Source organism: Onychomys torridus, chromosome 7 (assembly GCF_903995425.1).
Source record: "Onychomys torridus chromosome 7, mOncTor1.1, whole genome shotgun sequence".
NCBI classification, from domain to species: Eukaryota; Metazoa; Chordata; class Mammalia; order Rodentia; family Cricetidae; genus Onychomys; species Onychomys torridus.
This window is the reverse complement of record NC_050449.1, coordinates 30,953,031-30,975,811: the sequence shown is the minus strand read 5'-3', so window position 1 is coordinate 30,975,811 and position 22,781 is coordinate 30,953,031. Positions and strand designations below refer to the sequence as shown.

The window sequence follows — 22,781 nt, the reverse complement described above, 5'->3', positions numbered from 1 at the left end:
GGATCTGACAGATTTTTTCTGTGGGGTTGAAATTTGGGGAGACTGACCCACCTTGACTTTGCAGTGTGGGGCAATCAGTTCTCCATTGTTCCACTTATTCACAGTCTGGACAGAAACTCAGCTTTTTGCTGTGTGGCCAGCCTTGCCATAAACTTCTGGGTAGAAGTTCTTCTGTGGCCATCTATCTTCTTAGAGGAGATACAGAATGCTGCCAGGAGCTGACATGTCTCTTTATCATAAAAAGGCTTTTATATTAAATGCCATATTCTCATATCTCTACAGGTATTTAAGGACTTGGAGAACAAAATCTGTTAGATGTATTTATAACTTTGAGAGCATATATATGACTTAAATCTGAGTATACAGGTTTCCCAGTTAGTTACAGCTTGGTGAAGTTAGCAAGGACAGGGAGGCTCACACTTAAACCTGAATAGACCCTGAGTAAGGAGAGACGTTCTTTAAGATGTTGGCAGTGATATCTGATATCTGAATATCTTACCATTTTTAAGGCCCTGTAGCTGTAGTTCTGATTTTGAGTACAGCCAGATTATGATCCTGAATGACTTATATAGAAATAATTATTTTTTAAGCTGTCTCCTGAGAAGGCAAAGAAGAGTGACAGGGGAAAGATCCCAAGGTGAAATGGGAACAGGAGAAAAGGGGCTTGTGAATCAGGGTGTATCCCACCTCTGAAAAATGACCCTCTGAGAAAAGGAAAAGAACCCTCTTGGAGGACTCTATGCTCAGGTTTCCATCCCTAACCTAGCCCTGCAGCCTGTCCTGGGAACAGGAAGCACAGGATGATATATTCTCCACAGCTGCTTCAAGCTGAAACAGGGCGAAGGTGGTCTGGAGGACTCTGTCTAGTTAAAGGTAAGGAGGGAACCCAGGCATGTGGTCATCTGACCTGGCTGTAGAGGCAGGGAACAATTGTGATTGGCTGGGCTGGTCCACATCGACAAGCGTCTCTGCTGATGTCTGTAGCAGGGAAAGCGATGCAGGTTGTGTCCACACTGCTGCTCTGATGTTTCTGCCAGCCTGCTGAGATATAGACTAGAGACCGGAGTTAACATTTGTGAATTTATTTGGTGCCGTTTGGCCTATGGTCTTAATAATTGGGAAGAGACCAAGAGAGAGAAAAAATACCATCCTTAAGAATAGACAAGTGAGGGAAAAAATAGAAGTTTTAGATAAATTAGTATTATCAATCAGTACTGGAATCCAAATCGTGGAAAAGCAGGTAATGAGTAACCAAGGAAAATTTAAAATCCTGAGCTTGTGACCCAAAATGTATCAGAATTGTATTAATGTCAAAATCTGACATTTAAAATCTTAATATAATCTTAATATCACCTGTATGAAGTTCCACTAATGCCCCTGAGGGGAGTGCATACATCTCCGGGCCCCACCCACATGAGGGGCTTTGGAGGAACAGCAGGCATTGACTGAACTTCTGCCCCACCCAGATGGCTGGAGCCTGAGAGAGGCAGCAGGGGAACACCAGGCCAAGGCCAGGGGACTTTTCCTCAGCCCATAAAACAATGGTGAAACAATGCATGGCGGGAGGCGATTCCCTAACCTCCCTCCATACTGGCGGCTGGATCATGTGGTTGTCCACTTAAGACAGCATTGCCCAATTACGTGCTCACCCCTATCAAATATGGCGACCAAATGTATTCATGTGGGTTCGTTCTTTTTTTTTTTTTTTTAAAGTAAACTGAGCAGATAAGGAACAGATAAATCAAAGCATTTAAAAGTCAGTCATGCTGGACGGTGGTGGCACATGCAGAGGCAGGCAGATCTCTGTGAGTTCGAGGCCAGCCTGATCTTCAAAACGAGTCCCAGGACAGTGAGGACTGTTAAACAGAGAAACCCTGTCTCAAAAAATCAAAAAAGAAAAAAAAAGTCAGTCAGGAAGAAATATAGATGGCCATATCAATCATACATTTCTATTCGCACATAGGAAATAGACTTTGTGAAAGAAAGACAGAGAAGTAGGTATAAGGCCCAGTGGACTGTCCTCCGTCATCACAGAGGGTCAGTGAGAGCCAACAATAACTGAGCAAGATAGCCAATGGACCATCGTCAAAAAGGCTATGGTCCATGGAATTGGCCCATGGAATTGAGTGGGCACAAGCCGTCTCCACATGCCATCACATAGGGATGGGGACTGAGGGCTTTAGAGCCTGAAACACTCTGGTGTTTCAGACATGTGGTACCAGGGAGCAAACCCAGATGAATCCTCACTTGTGGGAAAATAGCCAGAGGGGAAAGGGGGAATCTTACTGATCTGGTAGGGTGAAGAGTCTCCTGCCTTGCTCCAGCCTGAAAAATGGCAGGTGGTACAGAAACCCAGAGTGCTTCAGACTGCTCTCAGGCAGGAGAAAGCAGTGGGGTTGCCTGGAGATATTGGGCTCCAATATTATGGATTATTTTTGGGAGGGGGAATCCCGAGGGTATCCCGTGTGTGCAGGGAAACATGCTGGGCAGATACAGCATTGGGCTAGACAGATGCATGCCATGTGGGCATGGCGGCAGCGGCCAGTAATTCACAACCCAGATGCTGCATCCACATGGAGAGTTTATTATAACAGAGAGAAGAGAAAGATAGGAAAGAGAGACAGAAAGAAAGAGAGAAGAAGAAGGAGGAGGAGGAGAAGGAGGAGGAGGAGGAGGAGGAGGAGGAGGAGGAGGAGGAGGAGATGGGAGGTGTCGAAGGTGTGCACTTCGTGGGAGGAAAAGTGTAAGAGAGAGAGAGGAAGGGGAGGAGCTTCTCCTTAGAATGAGGCTTTTACATCAGGACACAGGGCAGCACCGAGGGGTGGGACTTCAAGGGGTGGGTCACAATATTAACAATCATGCCACTGTCTCCAAAATCTGTGTTTGCTCCAAATTCCCCTGCTTCCCACTCTGAATTGTGAGTAATGTCATGAGAGAAACCCAAGAGTGTCCTATGATGACTTTGAAAGGACTAGACAACCCAGCTGTCAGAGAGACCCGTGGACTGTGTGTGAAGTTGAGTCCTGCCAGTCATTAGAAGGGCACAGAGGAATTCAGAGATGGGAAACTCTGGTGCACAAGTCACTGGAGCCCAGTGCAGAGCCAGAGCCCGGAGCAGTGCCTTCTGGGACATTGTCTCTGTGACTCCAGTGTTCTCTGCCTGGGATACTAGCAATAAAGCATCACAATGCCAGCCCCTGGGTAGAGTTTCGGAGAAGGCAGGCCTCTGGCAGCCCTACAAGTCAGTAAGGGTAAGCAGTAGCTCTTGTCAGCCCCACCCTTAGTATCCCACCCCAGCCAGCCCTCTGGCCAACACATTAATTAGTATCTTCTGCAGCAGGCTGACCCTGACTTTAGTCCTTCTATATTATTTCCACCCAGAAATCTCTATCATGTATCATTCACTCCACCCTGTGGTCATCATCCTGTCCCATCTGGGAAGGGCTCTTACTAACTCTTCCCTTTGGAAGGATCCCGGGGCTCTAGGAGGAATGGGCACTGAGCCTGGGCTCCCTCTGCCGGTACCTCAGCAGAATGAGTCTGGCATGGGGGTGAGGAGGGGTGGTATGGAGGGAGTCTGGAGGCTCACAGGGTGGCCACAGGGGCCAGGAGGAGGTGGACAGCCCAGTCAGGTGGCCACATACTTGGCTGGACCCATGATTGAGGTCGGTAGCCTGACCAAGGTCACATAGAAAGAAGGGACAGAGGCTTGAATGTGAATCACAGGATTTATCACCCAGAAAGAGCAACGACTTTGTCCGAAGGCCTGGGACCGTCCCTAAGCTCCTCCCAGTCTGCAGTGGCCTGTTTCTGACTGTGTCTATTCTGACACTGTTGTTCATTTTTGAATCCCAGCCTCTCCGAAGCTGTTTGCCCCCTTTCCCACTCTGTTTCTCTGTTTCTGTTCTTCCAGTAAATAAGGGGGAAAACTGTTTTAAATAAAAAACAAAAGAAACGACATAGCCAAGTTGTCTAAGGAGGAAGAAAGGGAACCGGGAAAGGCCCCGACTATCTTTTCTTGAGTCCTTTTCCTAAAGAGACTTGTACTGCAGCCACAGAGTGGAAGTTCAAGTCAGATCAGAGTGTGAAATGCTGCCAGGAAAGTGGTGGTCTCTGTTCCAGGTCTTCGCAAACTTTAAGGAAACTTAGCAGCCCCAGTCTTTGCTGAGAACCTGCCTTAAACTGGGGATGAGGGGCATGAAAAGGGCTTCGTGGATTCTCACTGGCACTCAGAAGCCTCAGCGAGATGGGGTCAGCAACTTCTGACTCCCAGGGAGGGGTGGGGGGGGGGACGCTTGATCTTGGCAGAGGGACTCTAGATCCCAGGGATCCCAGCCTTGCCATCGCTGAAGGGAGCCGTGGGAACTTCAGCAAAGGGCTTCAGCCGTCCATGTCTGATCTATCTGCTTTCCCTGGGGAGAGCAATCCCACCCACCTGGCCCCACACCGGGCGCTCTTGACCAGCATATTTGGGTGATGTAGAAGACACGAAGGCAGAAGTGTCAGAAGTAATTAAACCAAACGATGACTTAAACCCCTGTAGAAATCAACACATCCGGTTTAATCACCTTCTTAAGCCAGCACAGGGCTGCAATTCTATGGAGAGGGTTTCTTTATTTCTTTGGATCGTTAACAGGAACTGCATACCTTGGGCTTGATTTTAGTTTGGATGCTCCTGGGGAGAGGTGATGGGGGGGGGGGGGGGGGTGGGCCTGGGGGCTCGGAACAGAGAAAAGAAATAATAAAATGTTCCTTGAGCTCATCCCTTCTCCCCCTTTCCCAGAGACCAGCCTTGCCTCTCCCACCCTCCTGCCTCTGTCAGTGCTCCCAGCACCCGGGCAGAGGCGCAGTGCTGAATGTGCTAAATTAGGCCATTAGAGAAATTCATTTCTCTTTATTAGTCTGTGTCAAATCCTTTTTATTAGTGGCTGGAAACGACCTCTCTTCTGCAGTAAAATGTCATGCCAGTTCACTCTTTTTATTTGTTCTGCACTGACGAGGCTCAAACTCTCACTGAATTAGTGCAGTGAGATTTATTTCCTCCAAATTTTGAAAGGCTTAAGAGAGATTGGGGTGGAGGGGGCGGTCAGGAGGGAGGTGGCCTGTGGGGAGCAGAGTTGGGAAAGAATGGGGAGGGAGAAGGTGAGCTCCTGTGGAGGTCAAATGTCCTCTGCTGTTTGGAATGAAGTCTGATGGCCATCTCTCATAGCTTGTTCATCTTCTGGGCCCTGGGGACTAAGGTCCCACACCCCTGCTTCAAGCTTCTGAAGAGTGCTGGTCCACAGGCAAACAGACCTGGACAGCAGGAAGAAGGGTTCCTTAAAACCTGTGTTTTTGAACTGGGTGTGTAGCTCATTGGTAGAGCACTTGTCTGCTATGCACAAGACCCTATGTTTGATCATTAGCACTAAAGAACAAATATTCTAGCTGGACAAACTGACATGCTAGAAGCCCAGGTCGTGTGTGTGTGTGTGTGTGTGTGTGTGTGTGTGTGTGTGTGTGTAACTTCTTTCATATATATTAGGAAATTAGATGCTTAGATGTCAGCTCCCATAGACCCTTCTGTATTTAAGCTGTCCCCCAAGCCTGAAGCAGAAGCTGCTGGAGAGGACTCCTTAGTGGGGCCCAATGAGGGCTGTGGTTTCTTCTCCACTCATGCAAGGATCAGGAAGAGTAAATGAGATCAAAACGTAGGCAGGCACATGATGGACAAATGCAGAGGGGACAGGTGGCTCATCAATAACTGCCCTGGGCACAACCTTAGGGAAGCCCAAAGCCATGGCTGGTCACAAGTTGCCTGGATCTGTCTTGGAGGTAATATCTTGGCCGTCCCCATGCAAGCAGAGAACTAGTTCACTGAGTGATTTAGGAGAGTACATGGGATCCACGGGTAGCCCCGTTGGCCTGGCCTGGTTCCTAAGGACGGGCTCCCGTGTCAGTGGGATGAAGCAGTCGCAGGAGCCTGGTGGGCTAAGATAAGGGAGGTTTGGGGTGCTGACAGTGCTACTCACCTGCCCAATGCTCAGCTCAGGTGGGGAGCAGGAGGCCAGGACAATCCCAAGGACCTTAGCCAACATAAAAAGCATAGAAAATATCCCAAAATGTGGCTCAGCAAGATGGCTCAATGAGTTGAGGCATTTAATGCCAAGCCTGGCAGATTGAGTTCAATCTCCAGGGTTCCACATAGTAGATGGAGAGAGTCAGCTCCTGCAAGTTGTCCTCTGCCCTCCGTATGTGCAATGTGGCACGTGCACACCCCTAATATAAACAAATGAACAAACAGATAGATAGATGGTAGATAGATAGATAGATGAAAGAAGGAAAGAAAATACTCTCAAATGAAACAAAAGAGCCCCAGACCTGCCTCCCATGTCCATTCTAGGGAGACCTGAGCCCTGCAAGGGGAAGGTTTGTGGTCCAGATCTGTACAGTGGCTCTGCAAACAAGGGGCTTGCAGCTCCTCATTAATCTTGCCACCGACGCTGTCTGCCTCACCCCTGTCCCTGCAAGCCTGGCTCTGTGGCTCTGTCTTGGACCTACTAAGTACCTCCTAACCTGAATCCTGTTGCCCTGTTAGCCACGTTGTTTCCTCTCCTCTCCATCTCCTCTCTGCCCCATCACACGATCACACTTGGCTGCATCACCACCTCAGAGAACCCTGCTTTCCTTCTCCCTGCTGGAGACACCTCTCCCTCAGCTCTTTGCATGGTTGCCTCCTCATCATTCTGGGCTTAACTCAAATGTCACTTCCTCAGAGAGGCCCTCCCTGACCATTCTGAGGGAAGCTGCCTGTTCCTCCCTGTAGAGGCAAGAGTAAGAGCAGAGGAAACCTCTGCTTGTAGTTGGAGCATTGAATCCTGGCAGGCCCCACCCACCCACCCCACATGTCACTTGTGCTGTGTACACAGAAAATGCAACTCTGCACATGCCTTACATACAGGTAAGGCATACACTACACTCATGGCATACAAAGTCAGGCCCCCACTTGCATGTACACAGCCCTACGTGCATATGAACTGCATGAACACAAAATCACATGCACTCACAGTGAAACATACATGCTGGCATAGGACAAACACTGGCTCCATGGAAAACCTGCACTCAACTCCAATACACACACACACACACACACACACACACACACACACACACACACACCTCTATTTGGCAGCTGCCCACCCTCCCTCCAGCCAGTGAGGAAGGAATGCTCAGTGACCGCATGGCTGCTGTGGGTTGGGGCATGGGCTGCACCCCCACCACCTGGCACGATGCTTCGGATTATTAGTTCCTGGTAATTTAGTGCCCTTGTACAGAGTCGATTTGTGCCTTTCATTCCTAATTGATCTAGTGGCTGTTTAAATGGCAGCAGGCATCTGTTGAGAGTAGGAAGGTTCATAAGGCGCAATAATTCATAACACCGTCTGGAATTTGCCTTTCATGGCCCTCAGCTAAACCACTGCAGGTCTCTGCTTAAATTACAGCCACTGAGGCTTTCTTTGGTATTCCACTCAGGACCAGGAGAATCTTGCATTAAACTGGGATCAGGTTAGATTAGACTATAATATGCTGCAGTATTGGAGGCTGCAAATGAAGACTTATACTGGAGTTTAACCCCTTCACCCGATGTTCTCTTTGTCTTCAGCTGGGTAGCTAAATTCACCCATTGTTTTTCCCTGTCAGCTCCTGACTGGGTACAACAGAGCTTCCAGCAATTCTGGGATGCACAAGAGCAAACCTTAAATATTGGCCCTCTTTCTTGCATACTCTAAGCCCAGGGGGCCCAGGAGTTTATGCATGAGCTCTCTAAACAAGGATCAGCTGGTCATCTGAAGTGAGAATATCTCCCTCTATCCTCCCACCTCTTCTACACTTCAGTGGAAAGACCTAGGCTGAGTGAGTGCGATTTCATGAGGCTAAGCACCCCCGCCTGGGATTCTGGAGTGGGACAGACATCAGGGCTTCCCTCACCCAATTCAATGATACTGAGCATCCTGTGCTGGCTAGATGCTTGGTTCTGCTCTGAATGCATCCACTTGGGGAGGGAGCAGTGTCTATTTTCCTTCTCAGTACTTACTATGTTCTCCAACATGGTGGTCATTAGCCACTTGTGACTATTTAAATTTGAATTAATTAAAACTCAATAAAATTAAAGATTCAACATCTTAGTTGCACTGGCCATATTTCAAGTGTTCATTGGCCTCAGGTGGCTAGTGGTTCCTGTGTTAGATGGTGCAAACTGAAGACCATTTGCATCCCTGCAGAACCTTCTGTTGAAGAGTGCCAGCCAGGCCATCCCTGTGGCAGAGGACCAGCAGCCAGGTCCGGCATGTGTTCCTCCTCCTCCTGTCCCATGAAACAGTGCTGCACAGAAAATAAAGAAGCAGATGCCATGGTCCCAGGAGCCTGAGGAGACAGTCCAGGATTTGCAGATGCTTTCTTGGAAGAACAGGGGAAGGGATTGGGGCTCTCTTCATTCCAGAGTCAACAACTTAGGCACACACAGGAATATATGCTGCCGAAATAAGTGTGGTGTGTGGTTATATATGCAAATAAGCATGCAAACATGCAACATCTGTGTTCAACAAATGTTTGTGAGGATTCACATGCCTCTGGCACACTCTGGATATTCAGGAGTGAATGGATAGGTTTGATCCCTGATTACAGTCTAGGTAAATAGGCAGATAATGAAGCAAAAACTCAGAGATTTAGGAGAGAGATATGGATATAGTGGGTAGTCAGGGAAGCTTCTAGAAGATGGTGATCTCTACATTAAGACCCACAGACCCATTTAATTAAACATGTATGCTCATATAGACATATCTTAGAAACACACATGCACAACTTATTCGTTGATTCAGTCACCAGCTATTTATGAAGTGCCTTTTATGAGCATACATGGCAAGATTCTTGGATACAACAATCATTTACACAGAGACTGTCCTGGAGAAAAACATATAATGATGCAAATAGCCATTTAATTGAGCCATGCTAAGGATTTGGTGATGGAAGTACAGGGAGATTTTATAAATGCAACTGAGATACTTAACGCAAATTGAGTCTGCCAATAGACACAGGCATGTGCGGATGAGTTTGGGGGCTCATATATTTCACCCTGTGTACACTTGCAAACACACAACTGTTTATACACATCTGTTGCCCTCAGTTGCCTTCAGACTCTGCGTGTGTGCATTTGTGTGTGTGTGTGTGTGTGTGTGTGTGTGTGTGTTGTGTGTTTCTATAATGGACATATGCAAGATGAAGTACTTAACCTCAATGGTGCTGTGAATCTTAGCTTGCATGTCACCTAGTGCTAACATTCAGGTACAAGAATTCTCTAGATAGTTTCCACATTTCCTTCCTGGACTCAGCATTACACGAAGAGATATAACCTCTCCATGCAGTTTATCTGACCAAAGGGAAAAGGTAGTAGCCCTCTGAGGCCCCAGGAGTGGGCCTTCCATGACAGAGAACAAAATGCTGCCACCTTGGCAGACCCTGGGGACTGGGGACATCCTCAAGGAGTTGGACCCTGGGAATAGAAGTGTTGGAACCACTGGAAAAGGAGCCTAGTGGCTTCTCAGCCCCAGCAACAGCCTAGTCTCTGTGTGCGCATGTGTGAGCTCTTGATGTCCCCACAGGCACCCTCTTTTCCCGCTCCTGACGCTGCTGTTTGAGAAATGTGAACAGGCCACCCAGGGCTCTGAGTGCATCACCTCTGCCAGCTTTGACGTGGACATCGAGAATTTTGTCCACCAGCAGGAGCAGGAGCACAAACCCTTCTTCAGCGATGACCCGGAACTGGACAATCTGGTAAAGACCCTCCTCCACCTTACATCCTGGCTGAAGTCTTCCCACCCCGTGATCCCATCCCAAATATCCTAATAGTGCTCCCTTCATTCATTCATTCAACAGAAAGTTTTGAGTGTACATTATGGAACTGGCACTATGTGTACAATTTCATGGTTGAGAAGCCATTCCAAGCACTTTTAACCAAGATTCTGCCAGCAGGCTTTGCTGCTAAAGCTTTCTCCACCTCTGCCTATGTGGCACCAGCATCTGGCTGCCTGCTGCCTTACAGTTCTAACAAATGGCACAGGGACTAGCAGCTGGAACCTCAAAGGTAGCTCTCCCGAGTTTGCACGGAGAACTGGTAACAGGCAAAGGAGGCAAATGTGTGAGGGTAAGAGGCATGTTCAAGCATGTCCACATGGGGAAAGACCTGGTCCTGCTGGGAGATTTGGCAAAAGTCTTGTAGATTGTACTCCCAAATAGTTTGCCACTCAGATAATCACTACCTCCTATAAAATACAAGTTCCTGGGCTGCACTAAGGAGTTGTGATTCTGTAGATTCAAAGGGATCCTGTGACTCTATGTTTTATATTTCCAAGGCAACTGCCATCATTAGCATCGGTGGCTGCCAGGTTGAATGGAATCTGAAATTCTCATCTAGCCTGGGTATTCCACAGAAGAAGGGTGTTGAAGAGGCCACTGTACTTGTCTACCATGCTGAGTAGTCTTCTGGAATTAACCTCAGGATGTGACATTTTATTTTGGGTTTTGTTGTTGTTGTTGTTGTTGTTGTTGTGTTTGTTTGGTTGGGTTGGTTTGGGTTTTTCGAGACAGGGTTTCTCTGTGTAACAGCCCTGTTCCGGGAACTCCATTTGTAGACCAGGCTGGCCTTGAACTCACAGAGATCTCCCTGCCTTTGCCACCTGAGTGCTGGGATTAAAGGTGTGAGCCACCACTGCCTGGCAGGACCTGATTTTTTTTTTCTGTTTGTGTGATGCCCAGATTATCACAGTGAACTCGGAAACTCTGCAAATCTGCTCCCCAACACACACACACACACGCACACACGCACACACGCACGCACGCACGCACGCACACGCACACACATTGGTTGGTGGTGGTGCTGACCTCTTCTACCCAGAGTTTAGCTGGTATCTGCTCCCAACAGAGAGCAGAATTAGGGAATCAAAAGTGGCTACAGAATAAAAAGTAAAACTACACATTCTCACGGGCACACATGCACACATGCACACGCATGAGCATACATGTGGACACATACACGCGTATTTAGTACATGTACAGACCGGATAAATGGCTTTGGCATTGTGCGGGACTGTGAATTCCTCACACCACTGCTTCTCTCGGTGTTCAGAGCAGTACCCTGTGGAGTCTAAGATAGCTACCGGAGGAACCCCGCCTGCCCTGGAATTTTGTGGTGGTTTTGATGATTTAAGACTGGGAGTAGACCTCAGACATGGGAGCAGTACTAACTGACTGCCAGGAATATTGGCGGAGGCATCGAGAACCCCAAATCTTCCGATGTTTATCCCCGGCCCTCCCTCTTCCCTAGCAGGCATCGAACCCGGGATGCAGCCTCTTACATCCCTAGGAAAGCCTCCGTTGTGCTGGTCCTCCAGCAGGACTGTGAGGGCGAGGCTGGCTTAGCCCTGCCCTCATCTTCAGCTAATCAGAATCAGATTCTAAAGTCTAGAAGGAAATCCTCAGAATCCGGCCTCGGGCAGCTATGGAGCCAGGAGACAGCTCTTTCTGAAAGTCTGGGTAGGCTTGCGACAGGGCCCACTGCGCATGTGCGTACTCCCTTGTAATGATCCTAGTATCGTCTTTTATTGCCTGTGTGATCTTGACGGCTGAACTCCTTTGAAGCTCAGTTTCCTCATCTATACAGCCAACCGCACCTACCTCGTACGACTATAATAAATTGATGGGATGGCTCATAGACCTGGCCTTTAAAAATGCTTTGCTTCTGGAAATTAATCTCAGTGTGGTAGTCTTTCAGATCCTCAACCTTAGCCGCTGGCTGTCAAAGACAGCATGTTCTGAATCCTGAAACTTCTGGGGTAGCTAGAGTAGGGACTCCAGCATGCCCTTTGCCTCTGGTTCCTAGCCCTCTGTGTCAAAAGGAGGAGACACAGAGGCCAAGCACGGGAGCCATCATTAGGACAAGAATCATGTCACCAGCACAGCCGAGATGCACATAATTAGAAATTAGAAAAAGGTCAGATCCCGTTATTACCAGCTCAATCAGCTGCCGAGTGCCACAGCCAGTTAATTTGGCATCTGTATTTTTTACAACCCCGCACACGTAGCCCAACGGACTGTAACTCTTTCTCCGGACAGATATACTGCGCAGCCGAGCAGGGACATAAAATGAGAGACCCCAAGCAAATGAGCTGAGATAATTGAGAGATTTATTTTTTATATGTGTGTGTGTGAGGGCAGCTTTCCTTTGCCCTTGAATATTGACTTTCATAGATGGGATTGTCAGGAGGGCACTCGGGTCCCCCAAATCTTTGCCCCTCGGAAGGTCCTCTCCCAACACCCTCCTCCAGCCTCTCCCTGACCCTCCCCTGCTTTCTCCCACCTCTTGGGCAGCCCCGAACTGTTCCTCCTTCCCTCCCCGAGCTCTTTGCCTGTCTTACCCTCCCGTGCTCCTCACAGTCTCCCAGAGCGGCTTTTCCAGACAAATCTCCATGGAAACAGCTGAGTCAGCTCTCCCAGAGCTGCCCCAAATATCGGAGAGGATCCCAGCCACAGATTTCTGAGGGAGGGAATCCTGGAAGGCCGTCGCTCCACAGCGCCTCTACTGGGAGGGAAGCGTAATTGCAAAAAAATTGGGTTTTAGAAATCCCTCCTTAGAAATGAGTCCACTCACAACGCTTTTTCCTTTTCATTTCTTTTTCTTTTTCTTTTTTTCTAATGTCTTTTTTTTGTTTTTTTTTTCCGGGGTTTCTCTGTGTAGCTTTGGAGCCTGTCCTGGAACTCGCTCTGTAGACCAGGCTGGCCTCGAACTCACAGAGATCCGCCTGGCTCTGCCTCCCGAGTGCTGGGATTAAAGGCGTGTGTGTGTGCCACCACTGTCCAGCTCCCACCGTCTTTTCCACACAACAATCCTCAAGTCCACAGAAGAGAGCCCTGGCCTTTGAGCCCTGCTTTGTGCTCATCTCGGCCCCTCCCTGGTGACAATATAGCCCTCACTCGCAAATAAGAGAACGACATCAATAAGAACTCTCCCTGGAGCCCCGCCTAGGACCTTCGCTTCGTCCATTTTTGTGCCATGGGAGCGGCTTTCCACTCCCAGGTGATTAAGCTGGACTCCCCGTGAGCCCTCTGGGATCTACTACAATTCCTACACCAGACTTCTTTCTTACCTGGCCTCCAGAGCCGGTCCCCTCCGTGGGCTCAGCAGCCTCTGACTGGCACTTGGTAAAGTTTGTAAAATTTGCAAGTTCCCCAAACCCCTTTGAAAGGTAAAAGCTTTTTGTTTTATAAAATCTGATTTACGGGCCCCCGGTGCAAGGCCAAGGTTTTATATATTATGCAAGATTTCAAACTAAGGCTGTAAAACGTACGGTTTCAGTTTCATGCATGGAATTTTTTTATGTGTAAATTTTTTAACATTTATGGGGCACGTTTTAATGAGACTCTGGTGTGGCTCCAGGGACAGATTATGGCTGCCTGGCCGCAAAGCCAGTTCCAAGATGGGGCCTCCCAGGCCCCTGGGCCCACTCTGAAGAGGCAGGCCTGGAGGCCAGAGTCTAGGAGTGGAGAGTCACATGAAGGAGCCAGCCCAGAGCTGTAGGCCCACAGAGACCTCATCCAGCCCTGATCTGAGAGTTGCCCACCTCAGCCTTCAGTCCAGGCTCTCTGCCTAGAAGGAACCTGAAAAACCTCACAGACACCAGGGAAAGGAAAGGAAATAAGAATATCAACGATGATAATAATTAACATTTATAGAGCACTTACAGGTACCAGGTGCTATCCTAAATTATTTGCATTCTATTATCTTATATAATCTTCATTCCAAATCCACAAAGCTTAATATTAATATTAACAATATTATGTCCATTTTGCTGGAGGCAGTTGGTTCATTCCTCAGAACACTCCTCTCTCTCTCTCCCTCTCTCTCCTCTCTCCCTCTCTTCCTCTCTCTCTCTCTCTCTCTCTCTCTCTTTCTCTCTCTCTCTCTCTGAGTCTTTCTCACTGGTGGGGCTTGGAGCTCACCAGTTCTACCTCACTGGAAATCCAAGAAGTCCCAGGGCCCCCCGTGTCTCTGATCTTCCATGTGTAGTCACATATGGAGACCAGCACATGCATCATTTCTATGTGAGTGCTGGGACTAGAACTCATGTCCTAATGCTTGTGCAGCAAGCCCTTTACCAAGGGAGCCATCTCCCCAGCCCACAGTCCTCATTTTTTAAAAAATATATTTATTTATTAAATTTTTTTTCCATTTTACATACCAACCCCAGTTCCCCCTCCCTCCCCTTCTCCCACCTCCTCACCTCCCTCCCGCTCTACTCCCATCCACTCCTCAGAGTGGGTAAGGCTCCCATGGTAGTCAACAAAGTCACAGTCCTCATTGTAAGAAGTGAAATAAGAAATAACACACAGGATCATGCAACTATGGATAAAATAGAAAAGAGAACTGAGCCATGAAATACAGCTCCACTCTAAACTATTACACACACACACACACACACACACGGAGGGGGGAAGCGAGAGAGTGCTGATGTCTCCTGACACATTTCTAGGAGAGGAGTCAAGTCTTTCTTTAGAGTTCTTTTTTTCCTAGCTACATCTCATTCGATCCTCAGTATAGCAGAGAGTCCCTTTTTCTTCATTTTGTGGTGCTGGAGGTCAAATGCAGGACTTTGTATGTGCTAGGCATACACTCTACCACTGAGCTCCACCCCAAGACCAGCGAATCATTATTACCTTATTTTACAGAGATTGAGAATTGTTCAAGGCCTCCAAGCAGGAAGGCAGAAACCTTTCCATGTCCAAAACCATCTCCCTGAGTTCCCCACTTTGTTCTTCAGATTCTCACATGAGCCTGACAGAGAGCTGTTATTGTCCCCATTTAGTAGAAAGAGAAACTGAGGACCAAGTGTCCTATAAGAAGTTACATAGTTGGGCTTAAAGAGAGTTCTTCTAACTTGAGAAGCCCAGGCTATTCCCTCTGACCTCTCCCTCACTGCTTCTCCAAATCCTGATGCCATCCAGGAGGATCCGCCATCCTTGACTCAAGTGTGATTTAACTTGCCGTGCATGATAGCTTCCATAAAACATCCATTTGTCTGGCTGTCCCCCAGACCCTGGCATTCACCTTTCTTCCACGCCCTCTTTTTATTTTAGTGATCCTGCACTCCCGGCTGGCCAAGCAAGCTGCCCAAATCGGGAAAAATTCTTCATTAGCGTTTTAGCTCTGGCTTCTCCAGTGATCCACAGGAAATGTCAGCTCACAATTTAGGAATGCATGTTTATAAACTTCTTCTTCCCTACATGAGCACCCACCTTCCCAATTTGCAGAAGGAAAAAGTGGAAGGAGCTTGCCCCCAAGGCAAGGAATGGAGCAGGCTATCTGACCTCGGAGCCTCTGTTCCCTTATCTCTAGCAGAGTGATGGATAATCTTGCCTGTATCCCTGGGGTGAAGAGACTCAAAGAAGATGATGGAGAGAGAAGCCTCTTGCAAATTGTAAACTGCTGTGTATACAAATGTTTTGAGAGACAAGGAGTCACTATCATAAAATGAAGAGGCCAAGACCTACCTACAAGAGAGGCGGCTGTTTAGAAAAGATCCTGAAGCTGTGTGTGGCAGTTGGAGGCCATCAGGACAAGAACTTGACATTTATTAAACACCTATGATACATGCCAGTAACATTTGCAAACCTAATCTTACTCAATGTTCACGGCAATTTTCAAGTGTAGATAGCATTATTAATATTAACCTAGGTTGCATAGATAAAGCTTAAGCCACTTCTCAAAAACGTCTAGGTGACAAATAATAAATTCAGGACATCATAGCATGCAGCTTTAAAGGAAATAAGTTGTCCCGGTCTTGGGTACTTTCCTGGGACTGTGGAACACATGAAGATGCCAGGATACCACAATAGGAGGTTGCATCTTGATTTCCTGTTTTGAAGGGCCATCTTTGAAGAAGGTAGAATTTTTCTTTTGACACAGAAAGGGGAGAGAAAAGTTGACAGAATAAAACCTGGGAAATTGGAATTAAGCACACATGCATCACACATAGTGATGGTATTAAATTAAATGGCATTCCGCCTAGAAAGATGGCTCAGCAGTTAAGAGCACTCAACTGCTCTTCTGGAGGGCTGGAGTTCAGTTCCCAGCACCCACATTGGGAAGCTCACCGCCAGCTCCGAAGGATCTAGCATCCTCTTTTTGTCCCTGTGGGCACCTGTACTCACTTATCCAGACCCTCACACTGACACACACACATATATAAATATTCAAAAATAAGCAAAAGTCTTTTAAAAAATAAATTAAGAGACATTGTTAATGCACTGAATTTCTATGATCCAAATCATTTCATAAACCAGCATTTTATTCTCACTTAGAGGCAAAACAACAAAAGTTAAGAGACATGGGATGAAGAATGATTTATTCACCGCAAATATAGAGAGAACCCCAGGAATTATTCTTACACTAGTCAAACGTAGGGAGCTGTAGGAAGGCTAATGGAGTATGAGGGATTATTCAAAGAAGGGTTTCTGGTGTTTGTTTGTTTGTTTTGTTTTATTATGTATTTGGGCCCTTGGGAATTAGAGGCAGGAGGATCAGAAGTTCAAGATCATCCTTGTCTACATAGGGAGTTCCAGGCTACCCTGGGCTACATGAGACCCTGTCTCAACAAAACCAGAGAAAACAAAAAGAAAAAAGATGTACTTGGTTCCTTGTGATTTACAAAGTATATTCACATTTTACAAATGAGGAGACTGAGGCCCAGAGGAAACCTTGAACCTGTCCACTGGCACTCAAGGAGCAATGCTAGTGTGGTGCTGAATTCCATAGGCTTCCTACCTTGCATACAGTCCACCCGCCACCCACCCCCCACGCCCATGCACAGCACTGCACATCCATTTCTCTAATATTGAAGAGGTCCTACATATTCATTGCCTCAGAGTACCATTATGATTTACTCTGCCTTCTTAAATCTTTAAACCAATTCTATTAGCCCATAAAAGAGTAATCCTTCATCTGTGCTTTATCAGACCCCAGGATATGACTGCTTTTGGCCCCTGCACAAGAGAGCCAGTTAAAACACACTGTGCATGTACTACATTTGGGCTAAGCATTCTGGGTATATAGATACATTTTTGCTTTTTACTTATCTGTAACTTATTACTTTTTTATTACTTATAACTTTTTACTTATTTGTTTAACTTATCTGTAGTTTTCCATTTTTGAATAATAAATACATATGGGTTATATACTTAAATGAAAGAGGTGCATGTTTTTGGGGGTGTGTGATGTTTGTATAGATTTATACAAGCATGTATATGTGTATATTCATTCATAAGACTATTTTAAAATACAGTGTTAATATTTTAAATGCAGAGTATGGCTGGGCACAGCTGTGATAGATCACTTGCCTAACATGTGAGAGGCCTTGGTTCTGCACCTTTCACTCCCTCCTCCAAAAGTTACGCAGGATAGGATAATCTTGCTAATGAGAGATAAGAGAAAGAAGAAAAGTTTAAAAAAAGAAGGAAAGAGAAAAGGAAGGAAGGATGGGAAGGGATAAGGAAGAAAGGAAAGAGAAAAAAAAGATAATATTCGAATTGGGTTTGTCTCCACAAAAACAGTTGAAAAATTTATTCAAATCAGATGACTTGCCCAGTGCACAGATAAAATTAAGTGAAGAAGGTTATGTTGTTGGAGGTACTAGATGTCTTTGGTTCTACAGAAGGCTGAGCAAGCTCCTTACAGTAAGGCAAGAGAGATTTGAGTCCTGTGTAAGGAAGAACTTCTTAATCAGCACATTGAAAGAACATAGAGACAGTACAAGACAATAAGGTCAGGTCCCAATGGCAGGGATGGCCTAGAAGAGAGGCCGCAGCCACAGGTCTGGTGTATTTGTACAATCCTCTCACCTTGTAGGCCTCCACTTACACACCCTTCATACTACCATCGGTTTCAACATACCTGACTCCTGAGAGACCATAGAAGGGTAAAGCAATTTGATCTCAGGGATAAGGCCATGAGACTTCATGTTGCCCATCAACTGTTGTGACCTTGGGATGAAAACTATCTGTGGACTTCATCTTCTTCAACTATAAAATGTGGGCAATGAGAGTACTTGCCTGCGGAGGAAGACATCTAGAATAAATAAGACTGTGAGTAGGATGGGCTTAAGCCAGTGCCAGACTTACAATAAGAAATGCCTCAGTATTGTCCATCCATCCACAAGTGTCTGGTGAGCAATTCATTCTGTGCTGATTATTCTAATAGGCAGGAGATAAGACCCTCCAGGCAGAAGCCAAGCAGAAAATGTAGACAAGAACATGTCTTTCTCTAGTTCCTTTTGGTCCAAGCTGCTTATACTGGTATCACCACTCGCCTCTTTAACTTGGTTTGCTCCTTGTACGGCAATCTCAGCCTCACGGAGTTGGCATCTGTAGGATGAGACCTTGCAGCAGAGCCCTGTGTAAAGCTTCAGTCTGTGACCCTTAATTCTGATTTGGTCCTTCAGAAAGCCTGAATTAGTTGAGCTCAGAGCCCAGTCCTTGCTCATTACAGTCAACTCTGTAGAGACAGTTTCTTCTTTGTATTTTTAAACCTGACTTGGCAATCAAGCACATGCTTGTGGCAATTCCTTTACCAACTGAGCTATGACCTCAGCCCCCTTGTTTCAGTTTGAATTGTCTGAGCTTGTCCTCAGGCATCATGAATGCTACCCAAAACTAGGAGGCTGACATTAGAATCTCCTCCACATTGTCCATGTCAACATAAGCAGATATGGAAAGGCAATAACTTCATCTACATGTTTTTCTTCATTTGATATAATTATAAATTTACATGCAATTGTAAGCATTAGTATGAGAGGTCCTGATTCCCTTCTTGCATAATCAGAGCACAATTTTACAGGCAGGAATAACCCATCAACCACATTCAGATTTTGTCAATATTACACACACTCACTTGTATGTACATACATGTCTAAGTTCTAGTGATTTTTTTTTTACATTTAAATTCATGTAAACATGTTCGAGTCAATGTACAGAACAGTTTTCCCCTCTTTCCTTCCCTCTGTCCCACCAAAGAGTAGTCTGTTCTGTCTATCATTCTGTCATTTCAAGGATGTCCTGCAAATGTCACTGTGCTATTAGTATATGTCCCTTTAAGACTGGTTTCTCTCTCATAGCAGAATTCCCTGTGATATATCCAAGCTGTTGAGTGTATTAATAGTTCATTCCTTGTTGTAGCCTGTGACATGGATGTACCATAGTTACTTCATCCATTCATCTGTTTCCAGTTTGAGGCCACTCGATATAAAGCTGCCTTGAACAGCTGTTTGTATATGGGTGTGTGTGTGTGTGTGTGTGTGTGTGTGTGTGTGTGAATGTACATTTTTATTTCTTTGAAATAAATGGCCACAAGTTGATGGGTCATATGAGAAATACATGCCTAGTTTAAATGTTTTGTTTTGCTTTGCTTTGTTTGTTTGTTTTTTGGCTTTGTTTTTGAGGCAGGCTCTCACTATGTAGCCCTGGATGGCCTAAAACTCACTAGATGACCAAGGCTGGCCTTGAACTCAGAGACATCTGCCTGCCTCTGCCCCTCAACTAGGATTAAAGACATTCACAACATGAAACAACCTTGCTTAATTTTGCAAGGAATTGTCACACTGTTTGCAGTTACTGTTCCCACCAGCAATGCACAAGTCGTCTAGAGTCCAGGTCTTCCCACGCCATCAGTTTCTAACCAGAACTAGGCGCATGTGTGTAGAGATACCTTACTGTGGTTCCAATTGGCATTCCCCTAATGGCTAATGACACTAAGCATCTTTCTGTGTGCTTATTTTCCATCTGTATCCTTTTGCCCTTGTTCTAAGTGGTTGCTTGTTATTTTGCCATTTAGTTTTAAGAGTTCTTTATGAATTCTAGGTGCAAATCCTTTGTCAGATATGTGCTCTGTAAATATTCTCTCCTGGTCCATAGTCTTTTCATCTTCTTCACAGGGTCTTTTTTGTTGTTGTTTTGGGTTGTTTTTTGTTTGTTTGTTGGGTTGGTTGGTTGGTTTTTTGTTTGTTTGGTTGGTTTTTTGCTTTTGTTTTTAGACAGGGTTTCTCTATGTAGCCCTGGATGTCCTGGAACTCACTCTGTAGATCAGGCTGGTCTTGAACTCACAGAGATCTGCCTGCCCCTGCCTCTAGAGTGCTGAAATTAAAGGCGTGCGCCACCATGCCTGGCAGGTTCTCTTTAAGAACAAACATCTTTAATTTTAGCAAGCAAGTCATTTTCTATTTTTAGATTATGGTTTGGGTATCAGATCTAAGGCTTCTTTGCCAAACCCTACATACCAAGAGTTTCTGTTTTCTTTCTTTCTTTTTTGTTTTGTTTTTTAAGACAGAGTTTCTCTGTGTAGCCCTGGCTGTCCTGGAACTCACTCTGTAGATCAGGCTGGCCTTGAACTCAGTGATCTACCTGCCTCTGTCTCTGAGTGGTAGGATCAAAGGCATGGTCCACAACACCTGACTCCATTTTCTTTTTTCTAAAAATGTTACAGGTTTTTTTTTTTTTTTTTTTTTTTTTTTGGTCTTATATTTAGGCACATGCTCTGTTTGAATTAATCTTTGTGTTAGATGTGGAGTTTAAATTGAGGTTCAGGGGTTTTTTTCTTGTTTATGGATGTCTGGTTATCCTAGCACCCTTTGAACAAGCCCCTGTTGGAAAGCAATTTGGATTTATTTGTCATGATCCATAGCAATGTATGTAGATTTTTCTCCTGTCGCTCTTGGGAATTCATACTGAGGAAACAATGCAGAAATGGAAGACGGAGCCACATACTTAGAAAATAGTCCCTATTGTGCATTCTTGTGTGTGTGTGTGTGTGTGTGTGTGTGTGTGTGTGTAGATCAAACCAAGGGCCTGGTGAATGCTTCGGCAAGTGTTCTACCACTGAGTACATCCACTTTGTCCTCTAGCCTTGTTGTATAACTTTTTTCTAAATTAAACTGAAAATCTGAATGTACTCTAAGTACCCAGCAACGAAGAACTTAGTTAAATAAAGCACACATATGGACTCATATGTGACAATTGAAAATAATTCTCATCCATTCAATATTTATTCTATGTAAATAAGATAATGCCGTGAGCCAATTAGACGTCATCCCTGCCTTCTCACAGCTCACAGTCCAGAAGAGAGATAGAGAAAACAATTCTGGCACTTAGAAGAGCATATTTGATGAGCTAAGGGGAAACCAGAAAGCAAAGTTGTATGTATACGTGTATTGGAGACTGGTTAAAATACATGCATGTAGGCCAGCTAGATGGCTCACCTACTGCCTAACCTGACAACCTTGAGTTCAGTCTTGTGGACCCACATAATGGAAGAGAAGACGTGACTCCCAGGGTTGTCCTCTGACCTCCACATAGCACATGTACACACATATAAATAAATAAAAGTTGAAAATAAATCAGAGGAAAACGGAAACTTTTCTTTTAGGGTAACTGGATAAAGACAGTGTTTTTTCATCCTGTGTTTTCCATACCTTCCATATATTTCCTTTTATGACAACTAGAGCAACAAGCTGAGTTTGGTGGTACAAGCCTGTAATCCTTGGGCTTGGGAGGTAGATGCAGAAGGAGTGTGAGTTCAGGGTCATCCTTAGCTATATAATGAGTTGGAGACTAGCCTGAGCTACATGAAACCCTGTCTTTAAAAATGATGAATTAAAATAAATGAAACAAACCCCAACAGAAACAATAATGACAACAAGGAAGAAAGCTTCAAATGCAGAGTGGCTTCCAGCCATGTCAGGATCAGGGATGCACATTTGAAGAGGCCCTTGTGCAGTGACCCAAAGGGCACAGAAAGCGGACAGTTGGTACCTAATGCCCAGCTAAGTCATGCTGGATTATCCAGTCCGTCAGCAGGTATCATCAGAGTAAGGCAGCCCATATCACATGAAGCACACAGAATATAAACTTAAGAATAGACAATGTCTGACCTCTGGGGCATTTCCAAGAAACTCTGACCTCTGTCTTCCTTGTTTTTGCTTAGGCCTCCGTGCTTTATAGTGTGCCATGGTCCTCTCCCATGATGTGTAAAGTTGTTGGGGAGGGTATAATATTCCCACTTACTAGACGCTAAGGGGGATAGAGAACTTAAGTAAGTTGTCCAAGGCCACATAGACAAATCTAAGGCAAACCTGGAGCTTGAATCTCTTGCTAAAGTCGGTGCTGCTCCCAGAAGACCACAACTGCCCCAGAACATTTATGATAGCAGTGGGCTAATAATCAACAGATCGTATGGCAAGTTTAAACCATGTGGGTGGGAAACAGGGGCCACAGCAAGGATGGGCACCAGTCCTCTGTTGAGGTTGGGGCTGGAGGCTTGCCAGGGAGGGGGATATGATACGGACACCAGGGCTTACAGCTCCTCCTCTCCCCAGATGGTGAAGGCAATCCAGGTCCTGAGGATCCACCTGCTAGAGTTGGAGAAAGTCAATGAACTCTGCAAGGACTTTTGCAACCGTTACATCACCTGCCTCAAAACCAAGATGCACAGCGATAACCTGCTCAGGAATGACCTCGGGGGTCCCTACTCCCCCAACCAGCCCTCTATAAACCTTCACTCACAGGTAACACACAGGGATGGGCCTTAACTCCTCAGCCAGGCATGCAGAAAGGTCTGAAGGACCCCAGCAAAGCAGTTGGAATCATCAGTTCTTCTTATAAGTTGGTCCTCTTTCCTCCATCCGACACAGGCCCTTATTTTTATTTGA

General features: G+C 45.9%; 1 protein-coding gene across 5 annotated transcripts in view; it reads left to right on the top strand.

The window, feature by feature from the left end:
- Pknox2 (PBX/knotted 1 homeobox 2) overlaps positions 1 to 22,781 on the top strand; it is a 269,797-nt gene that overhangs the window by 212,446 nt on the left and 34,570 nt on the right. For all 5 annotated transcript variants that reach the window (XM_036192449.1, XM_036192446.1, XM_036192447.1 and 2 more), the window contains 2 exons: positions 9,639 to 9,810; positions 22,449 to 22,637. In XM_036192449.1, coding sequence (XP_036048342.1) covers positions 9,639 to 9,810; positions 22,449 to 22,637 — 361 coding nt within the window. The remainder of the gene's footprint in view (positions 1 to 9,638; positions 9,811 to 22,448; positions 22,638 to 22,781) is intronic.